This window comes from Zeus faber (genome assembly GCF_960531495.2).
Source record: "Zeus faber genome assembly, chromosome: 5".
Classification (NCBI taxonomy): Eukaryota; Metazoa; Chordata; class Actinopteri; order Zeiformes; family Zeidae; genus Zeus; species Zeus faber.
The window spans coordinates 31,054,475-31,073,746 of record NC_137192.1 but is presented as its reverse complement, the minus strand read 5'-3'; the positions used below and the strand labels follow the sequence as shown (position 1 = coordinate 31,073,746).

The 19,272-nt window shown below is 50.4% G+C and overlaps 2 protein-coding genes across 3 annotated transcripts in view; both read right to left on the bottom strand.

Moving 5' to 3' along the window:
• Window positions 1-667: 667 nt before the first annotated feature.
• ikbke (inhibitor of nuclear factor kappa B kinase subunit epsilon) lies at window positions 668-11,666 on the bottom strand. Its single transcript, XM_080000919.1, has 21 exons — window positions 11,236-11,666; window positions 10,060-10,154; window positions 9,528-9,665; window positions 9,124-9,253; window positions 8,853-9,034; window positions 7,682-7,842; window positions 7,334-7,444; window positions 7,036-7,215; window positions 6,212-6,411; window positions 6,064-6,122; window positions 5,877-5,968; window positions 5,652-5,753; window positions 5,391-5,448; window positions 4,299-4,411; window positions 3,827-3,903; window positions 3,474-3,513; window positions 3,210-3,311; window positions 2,070-2,166; window positions 1,719-1,810; window positions 1,534-1,605; window positions 668-1,422 (listed from the first exon to the last, which is right to left on the bottom strand). The coding sequence occupies exons 2-21, from the start codon at window positions 10,147-10,149 to the stop codon at window positions 1,359-1,361; spliced, it is 2,160 nt and encodes a 719-aa protein (XP_079857045.1). The 5' UTR covers window positions 10,150-10,154; window positions 11,236-11,666; the 3' UTR covers window positions 668-1,358.
• Window positions 11,667-13,325: 1,659 nt separating this feature from the next.
• The window catches only part of srgap2 (SLIT-ROBO Rho GTPase activating protein 2), a 52,049-nt gene continuing 46,102 nt past the window's right edge, over window positions 13,326-19,272 (bottom strand). The window contains exons 18-23 of one of the 2 annotated variants that reach the window (XM_080000918.1): window positions 18,960-19,039; window positions 18,431-18,629; window positions 17,320-17,457; window positions 16,995-17,202; window positions 16,790-16,900; window positions 13,326-16,423 (exon numbers count right to left, since the gene is read on the bottom strand). In XM_080000918.1, coding sequence (XP_079857044.1) covers window positions 15,884-16,423; window positions 16,790-16,900; window positions 16,995-17,202; window positions 17,320-17,457; window positions 18,431-18,629; window positions 18,960-19,039 — 1,276 coding nt within the window. In that variant the 3' untranslated portion in view covers window positions 13,326-15,883. The remainder of the gene's footprint in view (window positions 16,424-16,789; window positions 16,901-16,994; window positions 17,203-17,319; window positions 17,458-18,430; window positions 18,630-18,959; window positions 19,040-19,272) is intronic. The other variant, XM_080000917.1, reaches the window with a different exon arrangement.

The window sequence follows — 19,272 nt, the reverse complement described above, 5'->3', positions numbered from 1 at the left end:
CACGCGCAAAAAGTGAGCGCTGTGACGGTGACGAAGCGGCGCGTGGCCACTGGGCTGGTCAGTGCTGGTGTGGATGAGCGTTCGGTCGGATTGGGCTCAAATCCATGGGCCCGGGCGAACCCGATTCGATGTTCGTTTCATTAAGTTGAGCCGGACCCAGGCCAAAACATGTTTGGCAGCATTGTCAAAGCAGATGAGGGTATGGCGGTGGTTTCTGCAGGCCGGGGGAGTTGGAATCATTTCCCCCTTTCGCAAAGCGCCACCACAGGACGGTCGGAAACCGCGCGTTGTCCTCGCAGAAAGGCCGAAACCCCCCCCCCCCCCCCTCCCTGCACGAACCCGGACAACTGCCGCAAGCGCTTTGGCTTTTCTCGTTTGTCTGCATCGTCCGGGAGCTGCGTGCGCCGTGCTTTCGTTTTGGGCCGAAACCTTTGGTTTCACCCCCCGTTTACTCCCGCCTTCGCGCTCTGAATCGAGCGCCGCGGGAGCGTGAGATTAATTATGGGAGAGCTGTCGACGGGCTGAACTGGCGTCCTTCGGTTCCGTCTGAAAAAAGGGGAATTTCCTCGCCACCCACATGACAGTGAACAACAGTGAACAACAGAAACGCCGGAGCTGTCAGTCAAAAAAAAACCCCCACAATTAGAAATCACTCCAGGTCGTCAGGCAGAAAAACATTCATGCTGTTTATTGGCCATTTAATCCGTCATTTGACTGTTACATCCACACATAAACTGGTTCAATTTGGTCACATGAAGTGATTTCCACCATGACCTTTTTTTCTTTCTTTTTTTTTTTTTAAATAATATGAGTACCTCAACAAATACAGAGAACACAGAAGGATACAAAAGGAAAACGAGCGACCTATCCGGAGAAAAATACTCCGACCTAATCTCGGCTCATGATTAAAGCCTTCCCAGATGCCGCACCGCCGCATTAGTGAGACAAACACCGCCGTGCTGTACGGCGTCTGGTTTAGGATCTGCTTTGTCATAACAGTCCATCACCATGGCAGCCCATTAGAAAATACAATAACAATAGAGGCATTAATGAGCTTTGTATTGAACCGCGGTGTGGGGGCATCCACGCCTCCCTCCAGACACACTACATCACTGATGAAACTTCCGCCTCAGCATTTCCTCCTTCTCCGCCTTATCTCTGAACGGTGACACACAGACTACAGTGAAAGGTGGGTGGGTTTTTTTGTTTTTGGTCCCGTGTGCCGTACACATAGCTTTGAGTTAACCTCTCTCAAAAAACCCCCCAAAAAAACAAAAACAGTCAACATATGACGTGCAGACTGTTCACAAGGTTCAGCATTGACAACATGTGGAACCGTCGTGCACGGTGATCCCAGGTCACAGCGTAGAGGGCTGGGCCTGACTCGGCTTCAGGTCCACCGCGGAGTTCACTGCCCCCAAACTGTTGGGACGCACACACACACGCACACACACACCAAAACATTTCAGTAAATCAACATGATATTAATCCGTAGAGATAAACAACTACGGATCATCAGGAGGCTGAGCTGACCTCTCGATGACGTTGTTGTTGCATTGCAGCTCCATGACCAAAGCCTCCATCTCCTGCTTCAGATCGTGCATCCTGCGACGCACGACGACGTGGGGGCAAGCGGGAAAGGGGCTTTTAATGTCTCATCTATTATGCTCGCACGCACACGCACACGCACACACACGCGCACACGCACACGCACACACCTAAAGACAATGTTTTCCTTGTCCCTGGGTGAGTCTCCTGGCTCCTGTCCTGCCGTCCTGGGTTGTAGACTGAGGAGGGCTGCGTCCAAACCCTGGTAAGGAAGAGGAACATGATGTCCAGCGATGCTGCTATGATGACCACGACGATTTTGAGCCAAGGTTAGAAATGTCGCGATAAATAGAATGCTTTCTTCAGTCGGGCTGAAAGAAAAAAGCCGTCTACTCAAATTGTTATGCTCTAATATTCACGTCTTTTTTTTCTTGAGATGAACGTGTGCTACTGCACTGTTATAGCCGCATACAATGAACATACACAGACAATGAAATAGTTTGACGCAATTAACAACTGACCTTATTCTGCTGTTCCTCACACATCTCCATGTCGGCCAGCAGGCCTCTGGAGAAGCAGCTGAAGTCCTCCATTTGGCTCTGCATCTCCTCTAGAACGCTGAGGACGTCACAGGCGAGGACAAACCGAATCAGAGCAGTTATATAAAGTGTCAATGGCTGTTTAATTGCTATAAATGACGACTGTACATTAATGAGAAAAACGTTTGTCTGTAGGGATCTATTTTAACAGGCAGAATAGGAACAGTCACTCTAGTGCACTGTGTGCGTGTGTGCATGTGCGTGCATGGGTCTCTGTGTGTGAGGTACATTCCCTGCCTTAGGAAAATGGAATAATTTGTAGTCAGTGGCCTCGGGGAGGAGAGTTGGACGACGTTGCACACATAAAACCAAACTTGGAGGTCGCTCTGCACAGATCCCGGGCTGTTGTCAGTCGGGCAAAGCCACCAGAGTAGCGGGGGGTTTAATTGCTTGGCACGGTGTTATTTTCCAGAAGGGGGTGGGTAGGGGCGGGTGGCGGGGCGGGTATTAACAAACACACACATTACAACCACAATCTCGTGTGAAATATCCACAGCCTGGAAATGTGTATTTCGTGACAATTTGAAGGGAAGCCATGATGACCAATTCTTCTAAATAAAGCAGAGACTGCAAATTATATTTTAGGTCCCAGTGTAATCAGCAGGCTCTTCTGGGACGGACCGCCAGCTCCACGTGCAGTGCATGGTGCTTACTTCAAATCCCCCCGGCACGTCCACAGCTGGTGGGCTGTAGCGAGCGGACAACTCGGCGTGCTTGACGATAAGATAAGATAAGATAATCATTTATTGATCCCCGGGGGAATCTTCTGCAACGGCTAATGTTTCCACCCCTCGCACCAGTGTCCTTTGGCAAACGACAACATCCATTTCCTCGGGGCTCGAACCCTTTCACCAGAGCTTGCGTCGGTATCCTGTCCGCCGCTTTAACAGGGAGCAGTCACATTTGAAGCTGGGAAAGTTCTGATAATTCGAGTTTCGGATAACCTTGTGTCGATCGGAGCCGCTCTACGTGTGCTCTACGTGGCGGGGGAAAAAAATAAAAATCATATTTTTTACGTCCGCGTCGCCGCGTTCAGACGAGAAGGTTGAGGAGTGCGCTGACCTGGCCCACATCCGGGTTGTGGCCAGAACGTCTTTGTATCTCTGGAGGCAGTCCTCCCTGAACAGGGCCTTCACACGCTTGATGTGAGACGACAGGTGGATCCTGGGAGGGGGAGAGCGACAGGCGAATCACGGGAAAAAACCTCAGAGAGGGACACGCCCATCGGATGTGTGTGTGTGTGTGTGTGTGTGTGTGTGTGTGTGTGTGTGTGTGTGTGTGTGGGTACAGAAGCACGCGCTCCCCGCCCCGAGGACACGTACTCACTTTTCAAACTTGTGGATTTGCTCGTCGTTGTATCCCAGCTCTGCGGCGGGAGAGAGGAGCTCAATCAGTGTTAAATATAAGCAAACTTACACCACCCGCCGTCTGCAGGCGTAGTCACCCTAACCCTGAGACACTTTAACGCCTTTTTAATGCCACTGAAAATAATTCATTCGTAGTGACGACATACACACCCCAACCCAACTGTGTCAGATCGAGAGTAAAGATGAGGAATTCCCCTCAAACATATGCTCAACGAAATGAAAAGAACGTGTCATTTAATGTCATTAAAATGCAAATTATGGAGTTTCCATGAATCAATATTGTTTTTAACAAAATTTCTAAACGGAACCTACTGCCAATCTGTCTGTCTTTGCGGTACTGTTGATGAATGACCACTATCTTCTCCAACAGGACCTCCATCTTTTGACAGCTGTGGGCGGCAGAGGTCAAACACATGCACGTAAACACCGTGTACCGAGAGGCGGGGGGGAATTTCCCGAAAACACCGCGGTCGCGCATGTTGTACACCCAAGAGCAGACACACAAATAAAAAGACGCAGCGATCACGCCCACCAGATGCTGCAATCGATTTAAGGAGATTTAATTCACTGCAATTTTTGAGAAATCCCTGGAGTTTATATCAATTCTTTATTTATCCACGTGTCACGACAGATACTTAGATCTTTGTTCTTGTTTTATTAATGGGGCATAGAAGACACACACACACACACACACACACACACACACACACACACACACACACACACACACACACACACACACACACACACACACACACACACACACACACACACACACACACACCTCTTGTCGTTGGCCAGGCCCTCGGCCAGTTTGGCCTGTTCAATGAGCAGGTGCTCCAGTCGTTTCTGGAACTTGTGGATCCCAGCAGCGTACATCGGGAGGTGCTCCCGGATCTGCGGGGAGAGCAATTAAGAGGTTCTAATCTGACCTACTGTCAACAACTTGACTTTATGTAAAACATACACCCATCAGCCACAACATTAAAACCACCGACAGGTGAAGTGAATCACATTGATCACCTGCTTTCCAATGACACCTGTCAAGGGGTGGGATATATCAGGCAGCAAGTGAACAGTCAGTTGTTGAGGTTGATGTGTTGGAAGCAGGAAAAATGGGCAAGCGTAAGGATCTGAGCCACTTTGATAAGGAGCACATTGTGATGCTAGACGACTGGGTCAGAGCATCTCCAAAACCACAGGTCTTGTGGTTGTGAGTACTAGTACAGGTGATCCTGGTATGCAGTGGTTAGTACCTACTACAAGTGGTCCAAGGAAGGACAACCGCTGAACCGGGGACAGGGTCATGGGCGCCCATGGGTTGATTGAGGCATGTGGGGAGTGAAGTCCAGCCCGTCTGGTTCGATCCCACACAAGAGCTACTGGAGCACAAATTGGTGAAAAAAGTGACTGCTGCTATGATAGAAAGGTGTCAGAACACACAGTGCAGCACAGTGTAGCTGCAGAGCGGTCAGAGTGTCCATGCTGACCCCTGTCCACTGCCTAAGGTGCTGACTGTACAATGGGCACGTGAGCGTCCATGCCTCGACCGGTCAGAGCTGTGGGGGGGGGGGCTACACAATATGAGTGGTGGTACTAATGTCGTGGCTGATCTAAGTAACAGTGCTGTTATGAATTGCACGTGGTGGACCGGCAGAGTAAAGAATAAAAAATAAAAAAAATCCCCCAAGAGTTTGAATTCACTGCAGAAAAAGCTGAATAATAATAATGAATCTGCTCTGTTTAAAAAGGTCACCTCCAACCTACTGCTTACCGGCAACACCAGTAAATAACACCTCCCTCCCCCATAGCTTCCTGTCAACTAGTTCCAAGTACAGTCCTCAGAGGGCTTTGGCCTGCAGCGTCAGTTTCTCACCAGCTTCAGCTTGTTGCCGTTTTCTGCTGATCCCGGGGATTCCAGAGTGCTTTGGCCTCTGATACAGATGGAGACGAGTCAGATAAGCAGAGGTTGAGAAAGGGGGGTGGGGGGCGGGGCGGAAAGAGAGGGTTCGTATTCTCAGCCTTTGATGAGACAGCACAAATCAAATGAATGGAAACCACCGCGCACGTAAGTAAATGAACAAACACACAGCCGTCATCCAGGTGGAGTGCGTCGGATGCGAACGGCCGCACTTACAGAGCACGCAGCCTGTGTTCCAAGCCCATGCAGGCCTGTAGTCTCATGGTGATCATAGTGATGCTGATCGTGGCTTGTTCACACTCCCTACGCATCTTCATCCTGAAGAGCGGGGGGAGGGGGGGGGGGGGGGCGACATAGGAGTGAAGCGGTAAAAAAGATTTGCGGTGATCCGTCAGCCGGTCGGGGAGCCGCGGCGCCCTGCGCTCAAAGCTTGTATCTCACATGTAGTTGTAGTATCCCTGCAGCAGGAGTTCCCGCTGCGTGTGCAGCGTGCGCACTATCCTCAGGTACTGGTGGACCACGCCCACGACCGCCTGCGGGGGAAGAGGAAAGACGGAGGGACGCCGACGTGAGAGCGGGAACAGTTCACTAGACGTGGCGAGAGCAGGGCTGAGGACGGCGTGGGCACCTTGGAGAAGCTGTAGTCGGCCACGACGTCGAACCTCGACGGGATGACCGGGGTCTCCGCTGTTCGGGGGGTGGACAGAACGGCGTTAAAATATCCGCCCGGATGACGCTAGCGCTCTGACCACGGGGAGGGGGGAAAAGGTTCTCACGCTCTCTGAAGGCCAGGCCCGGGGGGCCGGCGTCCGGCCCGCGTCCCAGCAGCAGCAAGGGCTGGGAGGGGGAGGTGGGGGGGAGGTTGACCACCTTCATGCCGCCCTCCAGGGGGAGCTCGTGGCCCAGGTAGAGGAGGTGCTGTTGCGGGACGGCCACGCCCGTCTCAGAGGCCACCTCCTCGAAGAAAATGGACACCCTGACGAGGGAGCAACGTGGGAAACCTTTTTTTTTGTTGTTGTTTTAAAACAATATGAACAATACTTTAACAATACTTTGTTTTGTGAGAATACAGACATTCTGTAGACAAGATCTAGACAAATCAGCTGATGAATCTCTAACAGCAGCTCACAGCAGCTGATGGGAGAATATAAGGATACAGGAAGTAAATGATCAGCTACCGATCGGTGACTGGCTGCTGTTGACGATGTTATTGTCACGCACGCTCTAAATGAGTTTTGAGCGATAACATTTTGTTGTCAGCTATTTGATCCATCTAACAGATCCAATGCAATGTACTCCGGTCATCTTCCATATGAACAATTTTTCTCTATTAAAGAAATGGAACAACTTTCCACGTGTAAAATACGCAGATAAAAGTCCTTTCTTCAATATCTGACACGATTGATAGGACTCCTCAGTGTGAGCTTTTTGGACTGGAGTAATTATAGGATATCGATATCCCATTTGAGCCAGGTATCCGACCGACATCTGATACCACTAACGGTCCGTCAAATTTGGATATCTTCATTGTCGCCAGCATTCGGTGAAAGGGCGGCTTCCGTTTCGGAAATTATTTGGCGGCACGACGGGGCAGACGCACGTGTTGTAGTGATGCATGTAGATGCAGAAGGCGGCGGCCTGCTGCAGGAAGAACAGGTGCACGGGCTCCCGCTTCAGCATGTCCGTGGTGGCCGTGAAGAACTGGTCGAACTCCCAACACCGGTCCTGGTCCGGTTCCAGTATGCCGGCGAGCACCGGGACCAGCTGCACCTTCAGACCCCTGCGGCGGGCGGACGGGGGGGGGGGAAGACACGGGGCGGTAAACGCCATCGTCTGTTGCTTGTAACCTTCGTGAACATTGAACCGCGGTCAAGGCGCACACACGGCGGCGGACGTACTGTGAGAGTTGGCAGCTGTGGGGGAGCTGGTAGCTCCACTCTATCGCTCCGCCTTCCGTCCTCTGGACTCCGGCTATCGCCCCCGCCGGCTTCTTTGTCGTTATCTTGTGCCTCCGCATCAACACACAAACGCACAACCAGACTAAAAGGCCCCGCTGGTAATGCCCAGCGAGCAAACCGTCCCGTCGACGCACATCCGTAAAGTTAATGAAAGGACACCCCCAGAAAAAAAAAAAAAAACACCCAAAGAGCGTCTTATACACCCTTGAAAATACATTCTCAAATGCTTAAATGTGAATGTGTGAGTAAAATCTTTTTGGTATACGATCCCTCATGTCGCTCACGTACATGATGGGTTTGTTCCTGCGGGGTCCTCCGTAGGGCATGAAGGGCAGGCTGCCGGCGGCGGCGTGGTAGAAGGTCACGCCGATGCTCCACAGGTCCACGCTCACGCCGTACACCTTCTCCTGCGGCTTGTGCAGCACCCCGCGCTCATACATGTCGGGGTGCTGGACGTGCACACACACACACACACACACACACACACACACACACACACACACACACACAAGTATTTATACAGCTTATTGTGCGTAATCACCGGGTGTCATGACATTTCACTGCATATATGTATGAACGTATGTATATGTATGTGACAAATAATCTCTTGAACTTGAACTTGAACACACACACACACACACACACACACACACACACACACACACACACACACACACACACACACACACACACACACACACACACACACACACACACACACACACACACACGCACACGCACACACACACACCCTTTAACTCACAACATGCAATTTATAAGCAAGCGGCGGGCATTTCCAACTCAGGTCGGGTTTAAGGATATTACCCGAACCTGTTCCAGTCAAACGCAAATACCGGCTTCTTATGCAACAAAAGGTTACTTACATTTATTTATTTATATATAAACCCTTGTCAGTCCCACAACGGGGAAATTTGAAATTTCTCTGCATTTACCCAATCCTAGTATCTGATGTATCTAGGAGCAGTGGGCTGCCATGTAGTGCCGCCCGGGGAGCTCCTCCATCGCAATAATACTTTGATAACATCAAAAAACTACGAAAACATAAAGCAAATCAAACAGGACTACGGCCTAGTTTGTGGCTGGAAATGGCAAATAAGTAGCAGATATAAGGCCTGTAATGCTGAAATATTGGATTCAGGAAAGGTTAGAGAGCTGCAATAAGAGTAGCGTCATTAATAAACGACAACTCAGATTTGGTAAATGACAGCAGCGTGACGACGGCAGCTCAGTGGAGGTGTTTCCTGCTCACTTCCTCTAGCACGCCGGCAAACAATGTTGTCAACACAGAGCTACGACGGGTGGTAAAACATAAAGTCATTAAAACCCTGGCGCGCGTCTCACTGCAGCACATCCAAGCTACCCGCCGGCGACGCCACGCCACACCATGCCACGCCGACAAAAACCTCCCAGAGCGTCGCCGGCGTGCGGCCCGTCTCACCAGATACTCCTCAGTGCCGTAAATAGAGAAGAACTTCTCGTCGTCCTCCAGCTCCCTGGCCGCTCCAAAGTCGGTCAGCTTGTACACGGACCTGCCGTCGTCCCCGACCTGACGCATGATGTTGCCTGGTTTGATGTCCCGGTGGACCACCTGGTTCTCACGCAGGTGGTTCATCCCGTGTACTGAGGAGGAAACGGGGAGGGGGGGTGGTTTGCGTCACCAAACTTTGGGTCGAGCGTTAATCGAACGTGAACACGGATCGCGCACCGACCGACACACTGCAGGACGATGAGGAACTCCGTCTCCGGCAAACCGAAGGCGTTCTCCGGCTCCTCCAGCAGGCTCAGGAGGCTGCCCCCCGAGCAGTACTCCATCACCAGCGCCTTCTGCTTGGAGGGGAGCTACCGAGAGAGAGAGACAGCGGGAGAGAGAGAGAGAGAGAGAGAGAGAGAGAGAGAGAGAGAGAGAGACAGACAGGAACCGAGAGAGAGAGAGAGAGAGAGAGAGAGAGAGAGAGAGAGAGAGAGAGAGAGAGAGAGAGAGAGAGAGAGAGAGAGAGAGGGAGAGGAAATGCAGCTGAACGAGCGGCGGAAGACAACCCACCATGGTTCAATCTGGTTTCACCTTGGGTTTTTTTTTTTTTGTTTCTTTTGTTCCTTTTTTCGGTCGCCTCACCTCCTCCACGCTGTAGAGTTTGACGATGTTTTTGTGATTGAGTTTCCTCAGCATGTCAAACTCCCTCATCTGGACCTGGTAGGAGCGGCTGTAGCTGGCCAGGTTGAACACCTTCACAGCCACCAGCTCACCGGTCCTCTACGCACACGCGCACACACACACACACACACACACACACACACACACACACACACACACACACACACACACACACACACACACACACACACACACACACACACACACACACACACACACCCCTCTTTTTTGGGGGGTGTTTGGCTCTATGGAGTGTATTATAAGCAGTGAAATAGTTACAACTACTCTTATTACGGTACCAGGGCATATTTTCACCTGTACTAGTACTCAAGCGAGTAGAACTAAAATTTGGTACTCGTACTTTCACTTGAGTTGTTTCCTAACAAAGTATTACGGATAACCAAGGATTTTAACATCAGTCGGCGCAGACTCTGCACAAACTCGATGCAGCCACAGGACCTCGCCGGGGCGGGGCGGGCCGGGCGCGCGGTACCTTGTGGCGAGCCCGGTAGACGCTGGCCGTAGCCCCCTGACCGAGGACGTCCTGGACGGACCACAGGTAGTTCGCCGTGCTGGCCGTCATCTCCCCTGCGGAGCCCCGGAATGAAGAGAAGGACGTCAGTGCGGAGGGTGTTTCAGCCCGACCGGGGGGGGGGGGGGGGGGGGGTGGGGGGGTGCGCAAGCTGGTCCGCGCGATGATCGCCGGACGACCTCCCAAACGCCTCCACCGCGGTAAGGAGGGACGCGGGACGTGGTGCAGATGTGAGGTTACGGATTGTGCGGTAGTCGTGTTATGGCAGGGGTGTCCCAAACTCGCGGCCCACGGGACGATATTTTGTGGCCCCCTACTTGACATCAAAGTTTAGTGTTAGTGCGGCCCGCGCGTTTTTCTCACACGCACCTTTTTGCCGAGTCGTTGCCCTGGGCGTTTTATATTTTTTTAATCACTTATGGGCTACCATAGCTCAGGCTCGTGACAGTGTGACAAACAGTGTTTGTTGACAAGTTAGCCAACGCGTTGGTCACTTGATTGAAAAGTGATTCCTGAGTGACACTAAGTGGAAGGAAAATATATCCTGTCACCCAGCGCAAGGTACAGAGGACTTAGGAAGTGGGCGGACTCAACAAGAGTAATCAGTGACCTAATAAAGACAGCGTAGTGTTGCAATAGGGAAGGGAAAATAAGTTGTACTTTTTTTTTGCAATACTTGAAACCCTTTCCTTGTGGAATACTTGATGCGGCCCAGCCTCGCCCAGACTCCACCTCCAGCGGCCCCCAGGTAAGTTGAGTTTGAGACCCCTGTGTTATGGTAATATGACGAAACGGTCAAATGTTATCTTTGGGGCTGAATTGCGACGGACAGGTGACGTTTTCTGAGCTCCGCCGACCGCTCTCGCTGATGTAGACAGTGCCTCTTCTTGCTTGCTTATGATATCCGCATGACTGTGACTAACTACTCCTCATGTGTGCACAGCGCCGACGGCCACGCACAAAAACGCCGTCAAACGATCGAAATCGCGGTGTCCGTCGAAACGAAATATCGCGATGTTTTATTCCGCCACCGTCGCCCGTTCCTCTGAATAACCGCACCGCCTGGGTGAACGCCGTCACGTTGGTTCGCGAAGCACAAAAGGCGTCTTTGAGGCCGGCCCCGAAGCGCATACTCACGCGGTTCACACGGTTCCCTCGGTTCCTGGTCGCGTCACCGTAGGGAGGTAAGCTGAGCTTTATGGAGAACCTTCCTCTTCCGCGCTGCACACATGTCCGTCTACCTGCTGCTGCCGGCGGGAGGGGGGCCGCCGCCTCAGACGGGGTTCGAGCCGGGGAAGGGGTCCGTCGCGGGTGGAGGGGGTGAGGGGCCCCTCGAGCTGAAGCGGGGTCGGGCGGCGACACCGTCCCGCGGCAGAAGTGACAGACGTGTCGGGCCTGATAAGTTGACAAGTTTCCCTTTTTCAGTCGGTTTACTTCCGACCAGACCGGAGCAGTCGACGAGGAGAACACGATCACGCCGCGACGCCGCCCCCTGAGCCGCTGGGCGAACTGGAGCGTTGGCGTCACTGGGTCCTGCGACACGACCGCGACAACAAAAACACTGTAAAAACAAGGTACGAGGTACGAGTCAAAGTTGTGGAGATACCGGGCGGTTTGGCGGCCTCTACGCGTCGATATTGTCACCTGCCTTTTTGGTTGTATTGTTTTAATTATAATTGTAATAATGCCTTTTTTATTATTTTTTTTAATTATTGAACGAAATTGAACAAAAAGCTTATAAAAGTAGTCAAACAATAAAATACTACTACTACTACTACTACTAATAATAATAATAATAATAATAATAATAATAATGAGTATGCGTTCAAACACACCAACTTAAAAAAAACGTACTAAATAAATACTCAATTACAGGCAGATTAGTGTGAAGTGGAGGAAGTACTCAGAGCTTTTTATATATAAATATGGAATTACTAAAGTAAAAGTCAAAGCTCCACTTTTCTACTTCGGTAAAAATATAGAGGTAAATGTTATCAAAGTATTACAAGTGGAAGTACTTCTCCTATCCAATTTCCTGGTATAAATGGTGACTTAAAAAATAATGATAATACAACAAAACCAGCCAAATATCAAAAGAAAGTTAAAAAAAAATAGCCACGCAGATCCCGATCACAATTTACAACATATATAGTAGAGGTAGAATCTAGGGCTGCCCCGTGAAAGTCGACGAGTCGAACCATTAGACGGTTTTCTGTCAGTCAGTGAGCATTACCCTAACAGGATAAAACAGATAAAGCTTACAAAATGCACAGGAATAACATTTCAACAGGGAATTATAAATAAGGGGACTCATAAATATATATTTTATATGTGTGAATCCGTTCCTCTAAAATAAAACAACTAAAAACAGTGTGGGGACGGGGCGAGAGAGAGAGAGAGTCACGGAGAAAGTTGTCCCCGTTGCGCACGGTCTTGATCCATACCGTTCCATACGCGCTTGGAACGGTTATTATTTTCCACAAATAGTAATGTTACTATCACGGTTAATCCATTAGTTTCACTAGTTACAATAATCTTCTAATAATTTCTTAGAGGAAAGAAATACGTTAATCTTCAAAGGCTCTTTGGAATATGGATTTAGAGTATTTAGAAAACGTATTTATTTTCTCATTGTTCACTAGATGGAGAGATTTCAGGTCAGTTCAATTCAACTATAAAATGGGGAAGAGTAGGTTGGGAATTTTTAAATGGATGAATCTAGGAATGAAATATTCACCGTTCTTGTCACAGATTGTATTGTTTTTGTTATACAACTAAAAGTCTCAATCAAACTGGTGTTGAAGCCAGTGAAGCGCTGTAAACTGCAGTTCAGCTCATGGCCACTAGATGGCGGCTCCAGAAAACCTCCGACTCAATGTAAGTCAATGGAGAAAGAAACTTCTCACTAGAAATAGTCAATATATAGTCAAGAATTTCAATATCTAAATTTACTTCTTCCAGTGGATGTCTTGGTTGTCATTTATACAGTTAACATGATGTACTTTAATATTTGCCTTTGGACAGAATGTTGAATTTGTGTCTCAAAGTTGTCAACTAGTTCAACTAATTCCACAAGATGTAACTTAAAAAAATGTGTTTAACTTTTCATGCATCGCTCCATGCAAATTTCTGTTGTTCCCATTGAATTCGGCTTGAATACCAGAGCGTAGGGTCCTTTAGGCATAACCTTTCATTTTCCGATAATAATAATAATCATTGGACAAATGTGAAGATCTTTATAGCAAGCAATGTTTATTAAAAAAAGAAAACATATCTACTACAAGAACTACACATAGAATTATATAAGGCCTATTTGATTAAACCACTATTGCTATTACTGTACAATATTGTACCAAAAAGAAAAAGAAAAAGTGTACCTCTGTAATGTACAGCATTGTATATACAAAGTACATCTGAACACAGGATTTCTCAGTAATACAGAGACAACTATAAATAGATTTGACATTACAGTCTTCTTTTTTTTTTTTTTTTTAGTTCTGCTGTTTTTTTTCATGGTCACAAAAAAATGCATATTTAACCATATTTAATTAGGACAAAACAAGACCCACATCCCCACTCAGCCGGTCCACACGCACACAGAGTCGTCCAAGTGCACGGTGAATGATCTGAAGTCAAACGGCCCCAGCTCCTTCACAGAACGCCCACCGTGTATCCACGTACGATGTGTTTGTGTGTGAAGGGGGAGGGAAAAAAAACAAAAAACCCCAACGAATAAAAACACACGCACACACACACACACACACACACTTTCTCCAGTTGTCATATTGAGGTAAGAGCAACACAAATTCACCAGGTAATACACATACAGTATATAGATTTAAAATAATACATTTGTGAACCATTACCTGGTAGAGAGCACGCTGGAATGAAGTACAGGCCTATACCAGGGCAGGTTTGATATTGAGGAGAGAAAGCGTCGTCGGGAACAAGCCTAGAGGGAGAAGCTGAAAGGTCTTCCATTGAATCTGGTTTTAATCTGGCTAGGGTGGGTTGAAGCCGTCGCAGATAAGACCGAACGGCATCTCCGAGATGAACCCTATCATCACCCCCTGTTGCTCTGGGACCCCTGCCCCCCCGGCGTTATGGGCTAGCGCTCGTCGTCAAAGCCGCTGGTGCTGCGGTGGCTGGGGGGCACTGGGGCGAGACGTGTGTCTCCGCTCTCCCGTGACCCGGGACGGGAAAAACAAAAACGCAGAAACTCGCAGGATGATGGGTTTCCTCCGTACGTCTCCAGAAACACAACACGGTTCCCTTTCACGATAAGACGCCGAGCCTCAGGTCTGCTGGCGGTCTCACACCGTGCCTGGGTGTGAACACGATACACTTAAATACACCCTCCTCTCACACACACACACACGCACGCACACGGACGCACCCAGACAGTTCGACATTTGTTTTCCGTTATATATTTTCCGAGCATTAATAAAGAAATAAGAAAAGTAATAATAAAAACGATCCTGTTTTTCGTGTGGTTTTTTTTTTTGTTGTTTTTTTTTCATGTATCGGATGAGGCGTTTGGTTGTGGTTCTACCTAAACACACTCGGCAAGACCCTCAGCTTAAGCGTTAAGCTTCCAGTTACCTTGATTATTTAAACTGACTTACACACTATTAAAATAATAAGAATAAAAGGAAATGTTTTTGCTGTTAGATCTGAAGTAGATAAGGAAGGGAGCAAGCTACAATTTTGTTCCGCGTGTCCGATAGATGGACTGGACCCTTGGATAGATATAGTGATGTCATCGACCAGCTTGCAGCTGTAGCCGCAGCCTGCAAGGAGAACCTGAAAGGCGTATATAGCTGCCAAAAAACCCAACACACACACACACTACACACACACACACACCCCTTTGAGTATTTGTGTGCGCGTACAATCCAGCATTATGTACAGAAATAATGAGGATTTTTCCAACGGTTCCCTGGACAGAGAAAGAGAAAAGCTGAATTGTGTCTCAAACTGTTTTTTTGTTTTTTTTTCTCCTTTTATTGCTACGGATTCAGATCCGCTGTGAGGTGTTTGCAAAAAAACCACTTCGCCGTGCTCCAGTCGTGGCCATGCCGACCCCGACTGAAGAGAGAAGCGTCCATCTTTACCGCCGCCATTTGGCCCTGGTTTTACTTCTGGTCTTCACTCCGTCCGTCCGCTCGCTCGCTCTCCCCCATCGGTCGGTGTGTTGGGTTTGTACGAAGAGATTAAGAGAAGCTTAAAAGAGTTTCACAGTCTGTTATCAGGAATCAAAACACTCCATTCCAGTCAGGGAGGGGGCTATAAAAAAAAAAAAAAGGAAATCTATAATACAAAAGATTTAACAGTGCTCTTTGTCCCTCGCTCAAATCAATGTCGATAACACTCGTCTGCAACGACCACACAACCACGCCCACTCTCAAGCGTCGCAAACTGGCACATGGGAGTCTGCAAGTGTCTGTCCTGAGTCCTGTTCCCTTGTGTGTGTTTTGAGGTTGAGGTGGACATGGGAGGGGAGGGGTGGGGTGGGAGGAAATGGGGGAAAGGAGAGAAGGAAAAGGAGGGTCGGGGGTCAGCTGGCGAGCAGAGCAAAACTCTGAACCGTCGGCCGGGGAACAGGAGGTCAGAGGAAAGGCTGGAACACCCCTGAGTGTGTGACTCATGTGTGGTGCGATAGGTGTGTGGGAAAGTAGTGAAGTGCTTTCAGCAACTGGGGAAGAGCTGTATGACCCATGTGGTATATTATATTTCAAAGAATTAAACCATCAGCCGGAGTAGTAAGTAAGGGGGGTAGGGGGTGCTAAGCCGGGCAGGACTTGTCGTTGGACTGGGCCGGCGGTGGAGGTGGAGGGGTGTGAGGGAGCGAGTGGGGGGAGGGCGGGGGAGGCGGCATGGGTGGCACCGTGGAGGTGGGCGACCCGCCGCCGCCTCCTCCGCCTCCTCCGCCCTTGGGGAAGACGACCGGCTTGGGCCGGGTGGCGGGCGGGCGCGCCTCCCGGAAGGAGGGCACGGAGGCGGAGAGCGAGGGGGAGCCAGGGGAGGGCAGGGGGCTGCGCAGCTGGCTCTTGGCCGGCCGGAAGGAGGAGGGCACGTCGCTGGCGGACGAGGCACTGCGCTGGAGCGGGTGGGCGTGGCCCAAGCCCCCCTCGCCGTCCCGCAGCAGGCGGGAGTGCAGCGGGCTGGAGGGCTCGGACGCGCCGCCGCCGCCTCCTCCTCCGCCGCACACGCCTTTCAGCTGCTCCAACGTGTCGAGCACCACGTCGGGCGTGTGCTTGGAGGTGCTCTGCCTCTCCAGCTCCCGCAGCTCGGTCAGGGCGGAGCTCATCGCCGCCTCGATGTCCTGAAACAGAGGAGGGGAAGAAAAGACGTTGAATGAATGAACACGTGCATTCAAACATAGAGAACGGCGTTACCACATACTGCATGTTCACACCACCTTTATAATGTGAGTAAAAATAATTATATGTCCTCGTATAGCCGCTCCAATTCCTTCCTGCATTTTGAGTGTTGACGACGACTCTGCATACAAACTATAACCAGCGTTCTGCCCTCACACTGCATTGTGGGAGCGTCACTGGCGCAGTGCAGTGTTTGCATACTACGACATTTCCCTGGATGTAGTATTCTCATTACTTCTCGCGCTCCACGGTTTCAGACGTGCTAAACACAACTTTCTCAGACTAAACGTGAGAGGCGGACGAGGTACCTGCGAGCTGTGCTCCACCTGGGCGATGACCTCAGGATCCAGCGGTCTGTGGTTACTAAAGCTCTTAGAGCGCCCCGCAGTGGTCGCCTTGCGTAACTGCGGACTCTCCACCTAAACGTGAAACACACGGCGCTTTGAAAACCTCACAATTCCGACGCCCGGTTTGAGTCGCCGGACAAACAACGTCCGGCTCCGCGCTCTGTACCTTGTTCTTGAGCGAGGAGTGGCGCGTGATGGAGTTGAGGATGCTGTGAGCGCTCACCGGGCGCTTCTCCCCGCACTCCTTTGCCAGGACTCCCCCGACGGGGAGGGAGGCCGTTCGCACCCCTCCGCTGGCTCCCGGGCCGGCGCTCTCGCTCTCCGAGCCTCGGAAGGTTCTGCGGATGCTCCCGGACTCGGGGCGCTTTCGCATCCTGAACCACAAACGCAATTCGAAATTGATTCCGTCCCACGATCCTTGCCCGCCCGCCCCCCCATCTCCGACATCGTTAATGAGGCAGAGAGAGAGAGAGAGAGAGAGAGAGACTCACTTGTTCAGGTTGGCCAAGTAGATGTCAGCCACGTGGGCGCCGGTCGGAGAGGCGGCGTTTCCCCTGGTGGACACTCTCTCCTCCAGCAAATCCCTGGAATCCACGTCAGGCTTGGGGCTTCCCCGACCGCCGTCGGCCCTGAAACAACCCAGTGACCTCAGCTCAGTATTTGTACTTGGGACGAACGGCTCCATACTGTCTTATGGCAGTTACCGAAATGTCAAAGTAGAAAAAAAAAAAGAGTGCCATGATACCGGACCGAGCCTGTGGAGTTGGGTTTGACTTTTGTGTTGAACAAAAAGTGGATGGATTCCTGTCTGTTTGGCAGGGTCAGCTGGACTTGCGTACCCCAAATATTGCGTACCCCAAATATGCTTTTAACCCATCAGGATGGGTTAAAAGCAGAGGCCTCGTTTCACTGGCCACCATCCAAAGCGTCGTGTGTGTGTGTGTGTGTGTGTGTGTGTGTGTGTGTGTGTGTGTGTGTTGTAGTGTTGTAGTGTGGTGTGCTGTGTGACGATTAAAGATTGTTGTTCTTCTTCCTCATGAAAATATCTTGCACAGACCATCCACTCCCTCGACGCCCATTCACACATAAAAAAAGCCTGATAAACAGGACACCGTGGGGCAAAGGGGCTGGGGCCTGCACATACCTGCCTCTTTCTATGCCAGTTATAATAAAGTAATATATATATATATAATATCACCGCATAGAGAAAGATTTTGATTGACGTTGTTTCCTTTGTTTCTTACTTGTATGGGAAATGAAAAACGTAACCCTAACTCAGAGAATTGAAACAGAGTTTGTTTGGTTTTAGTTTCTCCTCCAGACAACGGTGTGCGGCGGCTCCTGTCCCCGTCTTTTTTATTTTTTGTTTGTTCATGTGTGAAAAGAAACGTTCAAACACAGCTGAGTTGAGGGACTGTCCCGCTCCGTCTCACAAAGAAAACCCTGCACGTCTCCCCGTTGCTTTCGGTTGCTGTGGGATTCAATTGAGTAAAAACTGGACTGGACTGATTCAGCTTTACCCGTTCGGGGGATACGCACAAACAAGCGACGCATCGCACACGTCAGCGCCCGCGCTGCCGGCGCGCTAAAGCAAAGACTCACACGTCCTGAATGATGATGTACTGGTGCGGCACCAGTCCGTCCACTCCACCGTGCCGTCCCTCCCACCAGTCGTCGGAGGCGCGCTGGAACAGGAGGAGGGGGGCGCCCTTCTTGAACGACAGCTCCCGGTGGGTGCGGCCCGAGTAGTCGAAGCGAGCGACGGCCTCGATGGCGTCCGACTCTGAAACAGCCAGGGAGCCTGAGGTTCAGAGGGCGGCGTGCGGAGACGGGGGGCGAGAAAAGAGAGCGAGAGAGAGAGAGAGAGAGCGAGCGAGAGAAAAAGGGAGGTGGGATAGATTAGTGCCAAGCAGGTTAGTTTACTGCTGTACGAGCATGGGCTGATGAAGCAGCAGGGTTGAAACGCCGTACAGGGGAATCTAACGGGTGGGGTTAAAATCGGCGATAAGTGACAGAGGCAGCGTGGGGGTAAAAAAAAAGCCTTTATCCACCCACTGTTAAAAGCTTTTTACTTTTTACTGTTAAAGTTTAAGAGAGCCTTTTTTTTTTGGGCCCGTGTGCATTTGCATACCGTCTTCGCTGTTGTGGGCCACGGAGACGGTGTCGGGAGCCGGCGCGTCCACCAGGGGGGGCTCACAGTGGGAAGTGTCACTGTGGGTGGAGGGGTGGTGGGGGAGTGGGGTCACAGAGCACAGAGAGAGGGGTTTGAAGACACAGAGCTGATACACACTCCGTCCGGGGCCCAATGACAACGTCCATGACTCACTGCTCGACCTCATAACGCTCTATTCAGGACTCCCACGCTCACACCCCAGCACCACCGGGCGCTGAGGTCATCACAGGCCCTATCGAGGACAACTGCTACTCCCTCCCTGGAAATAAAA

What these genes read in the sequence shown, in the direction of transcription:
- ikbke (XM_080000919.1), bottom strand. Translation starts at nt 10,149, where the DNA reads ATGACGGCCAGCACGGCGAACTACCTGTGGTCCGTCCAGGACGTCCTC. An exon ending in CACAGCTGCCAACTCTCACA is followed by an intron (nt 7,216 to 7,333) that starts GTACGTCCGCCG and finishes CGCCCGCCGCAG; the next exon opens with GGGTCTGAAGGTGCAGCTGG. An exon ending in GGCCTGGCCAACGACAAGAG is followed by an intron (nt 3,904 to 4,298) that starts GTGTGTGTGTGT and finishes TGCCGCCCACAG; the next exon opens with CTGTCAAAAGATGGAGGTCC.